At 43.0% G+C, this 4,421-nt stretch overlaps 1 protein-coding gene across 2 annotated transcripts in view; it reads left to right on the forward strand.

Annotated features, from left to right (window-relative positions):
- The first annotated feature begins 329 nt into the window (after positions 1-329).
- The window catches only part of LOC107688212 (uncharacterized), a 10,552-nt gene continuing 6,460 nt past the window's right edge, over positions 330-4,421 (forward strand). The window contains exon 1 of one of the 2 annotated variants that reach the window (XM_016485837.1): positions 330-1,352. In XM_016485837.1, coding sequence (XP_016341323.1) covers positions 1,146-1,352 — 207 coding nt within the window. In that variant the 5' untranslated portion in view covers positions 330-1,145. The remainder of the gene's footprint in view (positions 1,353-4,421) is intronic. The other variant, XM_016485829.1, reaches the window with a different exon arrangement.

Below are 4,421 nucleotides of genomic sequence, written 5' to 3' on the forward strand. Positions count from 1 at the left end.
GAATTGAACATTGGAATATTCAGGATAGGAGGGTTTTGCATAGAGTTAACCCCATCTTTCAATTACTCAATATGGGAAGGAGGAGTGACGGCTACAGGTCGCAAATTTCATTTGAGGAGGCTGTGGAGTTTTTAGGCATTTAGCTTGGGAGAAAACATAATTTGGACAAAAAGCAATTTGCAATGGAAAGAACCAAAAGGCCTTGTGTTACCTTTCAAATTATTAACCAGAAAACACATTGTGATTATTTTAAAATATTTGAGGCAATCTAATCAACTTCTATAAAAGGTGATAAGTCCTCCACCCAGCAAAAATCCAGGTGGTGCTGGGATTAGAGAGGTGAATCACTGAAGGGAAAATAATAATAATAATAGTTCATTGTGTTGAGCAGATTGATAACTCAAATTTCAAGAAGATGTCAACTCCAGTAGAATTATTAGCTTTTAAAAATCCAGCCTGTAAGGAAGCAATAAGGGAGCTCTCGAAAAGGTGGGCAGAGAGAACAAAGAAATTGGCTACTAAGTGGCCGGCAGAGGGAACATTTGATGTGGCAATGTGTAAAGAAATGGAGGGCCTGTTAAAAAATTACAAGACCAATGACAAATCCAAAAAGAGAAATGAAAAAAGAGAACAAGAATTAGGGGTACTGACCCTGTTCAAACAACATGGAATTCAATTATTAAAATTGGAGAAACAAGAAAGAGAGAATAAAAAGAATGAAATAAAAGAAGAAAGGCCGCCTCCATATGCTCCTTCCTGCGATCAAGCTGTTAATCAGATGCCTTTACAGGGCAGGGAAAAATAGATTTAAAGGGGGCAGTAGAATTTGAGGGCTATGTACAAGATGTAAATACAGCTGTTGAAATAGATGAGCAGATCTGCAGAAGTGAATTGAGGGGAATGGCAGACAACAGGGGAGAGAGAGACACACACACAGCCACAAGGGAGAGGCTGGAGCTACAAGAGGAGGGGCTGAGAACATCAACACCAAAGACTCAAGCAAAACACAGAGAACGAGAGAGAACAGCCCACAGGGTGGAGCCAAGGATTGAAAGATTGAAAGAGGAGGGGCCAAGAACTACAGAGAGGAGGAGAGAACAGGTGAGCCACTTGCATATCATAGTCTTTCAGCAATACTCAAAGAAATGGGAGACCGCCACAAACACCAGACATCAGCTAGTGGGGACATGCAGGACTATCAAGCAGAGGGACTTTTTGAAGATACACCTGAAGGAACAGTGACATCTGCTGACTCCGTCCAGGAAGCACTGGATGAGATGGAGGATAGGTGCAACAGAACAAGAGATAATCTCAAACAAGCTGTCCACATGACAAGAGAAGATTTCACACAGGTTGTGGACTCATTGCAACAGGAGCTGGATGAACTAATGAGCAAACGTGAACTAAAGCAACTACACCCAAGCCCACATGATTATGTCCCGCGGAAGCAATACAAGCAAGTAGCTGGGAAACTGGTTATGCAAGACATAGAATATCCAGATGACCAGTTTCAAGTTCTCCAAACTCAAAGACGAAGAGGAGGAGAAGAACACAGATCAACAAGGACATCAAGAAGGGCAGAAGCCCCAAGATTTGAGTGCCCAATTCTCATCAAGCAAGGCCAAGGCCAATACATACCCTGGGCAAGTCAAGATCTGGACACTGTGGTTTCCCGTCTTCCAGACATTCATGAAGGTGCTGGAAAATGGATCAGAACATTTAAAGAAGAAACAACTAGAAAACTTCTGGCCTTGGGTGACATCAAAGCCCTGCTTGCTAAGTACCTGGGAGCATCCAAGATGAATGACATCCTCAAGCAGCCTGGCCCCCTTGAAGCAGTGGACAGGCCTCAAGCAGATGGAGTCTCCTTTGACAAACATCAACGTGACATCTGGACGACTGAGAGTTGAATACCCAATGCAAACTGATCCAAGTTTCCTGAAGGGGGAGCCAATGGGGGAGACTGAGAATCCCACCACCTACATTCAGAGACAACTAAGACGTTGGAAAGAAGAACTGGAAAGAGATCCTGAGCAAGACAAAGTACTGACAGCACTCTTCAGGACCGCCATTGTGGAAGCCATGCCTGCAGCAGTGAAAGTGAAGCTGGAGGATGTGGTAGGTCTGAACTCAAAGACACACAAAGAGTTCAGAGACCATGTGGTCCATGCTGTGGAGCAGTACAGAAGACAAGAGCTAAAGATGAAGAGGTTTCCTGAAAGGAGAGCCAATTGGGGAGACTGAGAATCCCACCACCTACATTCAGAGACAAATAAGACGTTGGAAAGAAGGACTGGAAAGAGATCCAGAGAAAGACAAAGTACTGATAGCACTCTTCGGGACCGCCATTGTGGAAGCCATGCCTGCAACAGTGAAAGTGAAGCTGGAGGATGTGGTAGGTCTGAATTCCAAATCACACAAAGAGTTCAGAGACCATGTGGTCCATTCTGTGGAACAGTACAGAAGACAAGAGCTAAAGATGAAAACCCAAGAAAAAGAGCTGCAAAGAAAACTGACTCAGCTGCAGCTTGAGGAACTGCTCAACAAGAATAAAAAGGTCCAAGCAGTACAGAAGGAAGACCACTCAGCAATGATGGCACCTGTCAATACTTCAGTGCCTGTCAATCCACCTGCAACAATGAATCTGCCTGCACCAACAAATCAGACTGCAACAACACAGGCACCACCTGCTGGAACAGCCAATGCACCACAAGGACCAGCAGCAGTCGTCATCTATCTCAAGTCAGAGCAGCCAAACAACAGAAGCTGGAACAGACAACAACAAGGGCGTGGCAGAGGAAGATTTAACAACAATCAGCAAAACGTTGGTGGCCCACCGGGCTGCAGAACCAACCAATAGCCTCAGGAGTCAACTATGGACAACAGCAAGTGCAACCACAAACCCAAGGTCCTGTCAACCCATGGCGTGGACCTGACCAAGGTTACTAGGGCTGCCCAGAGAATCTTACAGGGAGGAATCAGCTTCCAATGATATCGTGTGATGCTGATCAAGAACCAATGCTGCAAGTTAATATCGAAGGAAAACCCATTACTCTCATGACTCTCATGCGGGCGACACACTCGTGTTTAAATCCAAGATATGCCTCGCACCTCCCCATGTCTGGAAAATCTGGAAAATAAGTAGGATTCTCGGGGACAACTCAGTTACTTCCTATGACAGCCCCTGTGAGCATAAGCCTGAAAAACACTGAAATTAGAATACCAATATTAATCTCAGAACACACACCTGTAAATTTGTTAGGTAGGGATGCCATATGTAAATTAAAAATGCAGATATGGTGTACACCAGAGGGAATTTATATAGATGATAGGGCAATGAGACAAATGAATGTCTCAACATCACAACAAGAACCATGTGCTAACATGTATTGGTTAGGAGATCTAAAAGAAGATGTAGAAAAAACAATTAGCAAATGGGGAAGATATATAAGGGAACAGCTCTGTGAACCAAGCCTACCAAAAACTGAATTTCATTGTACTATGAAGTATGATGAAAACAAAGATCCAGATTTCGAAAAAAGATGGCTAGAAGACACAAAAGGGTTGAAAATTCCCATGATATCACAATACATAATAGTAGGACCAAAAGGTGCAGCTCTGCAGATAGATAGGGAAAAATTAATTGATGACTGGTTTGAAGTGACAAACTCAGTTCCTCATGTTACATTATATGTAAGTGAGAACTGTGTCTCTAAAGACTTAGGCCCCATGATGAAACAAGCAGAAAAAAGCAAGTGGGAAGCCACAGAAAATCCTCTAATTTTCCAATCAGCAGACAAAGAATATCTTAAGATTTTGTGTGCTACTCCAATGATAGGTGTCCCCAGAATGGTCATAAACACAAGAGTTGAGCCAAAAGTTAAAGAACATCAACCAAAGCAAATTGAATTGTTAAAAGACATGGAGAGACAAGTACCATTAGAATTATGGTCTCAACATGATACAGATGTGGGGTTAGTAAAATCAGCTAATCCAATTAGAGTAGTACTTAAACCAGGAGCTAAAGTACCCAGAAAATTGCAATACCCTTTGAAACCAGAAGCAGTAGAGGGAATCAAAAAGACAATTGAGGGACTAATAAAAGCAGGAGTGCTTGTTGAAACTACTAGCTATGGTAACACCCCAATATTGCCAGTAGCTAAAGCTGATAAATCAAAATGGCGTTTGGTGCATGACTTGAGAGCAGTGAATGAGATTGTGGAGGATTGGCCTGCTGAAGTTCCAAACCCGCATACGTTGCTAACCAATGTTCCATCTGCTGCTAATTACTATACTGTAATTGATCTCTGCTCAGCTTTTTTCAGTGTTCCCTTAGCCGAGGAGAGCAGACCTTTGTTCGCATTCACCTACCAAGGTAAAAAACTCACTTACACGAGAATGCCTCAAGGCTTCAAACACTC

Source organism: Sinocyclocheilus anshuiensis, unplaced genomic scaffold, assembly GCF_001515605.1.
Source record: "Sinocyclocheilus anshuiensis isolate Anshui unplaced genomic scaffold, SAMN03320099.WGS_v1.1 scaffold205, whole genome shotgun sequence".
Lineage (NCBI taxonomy): Eukaryota > Metazoa > Chordata > Actinopteri > Cypriniformes > Cyprinidae > Sinocyclocheilus > Sinocyclocheilus anshuiensis.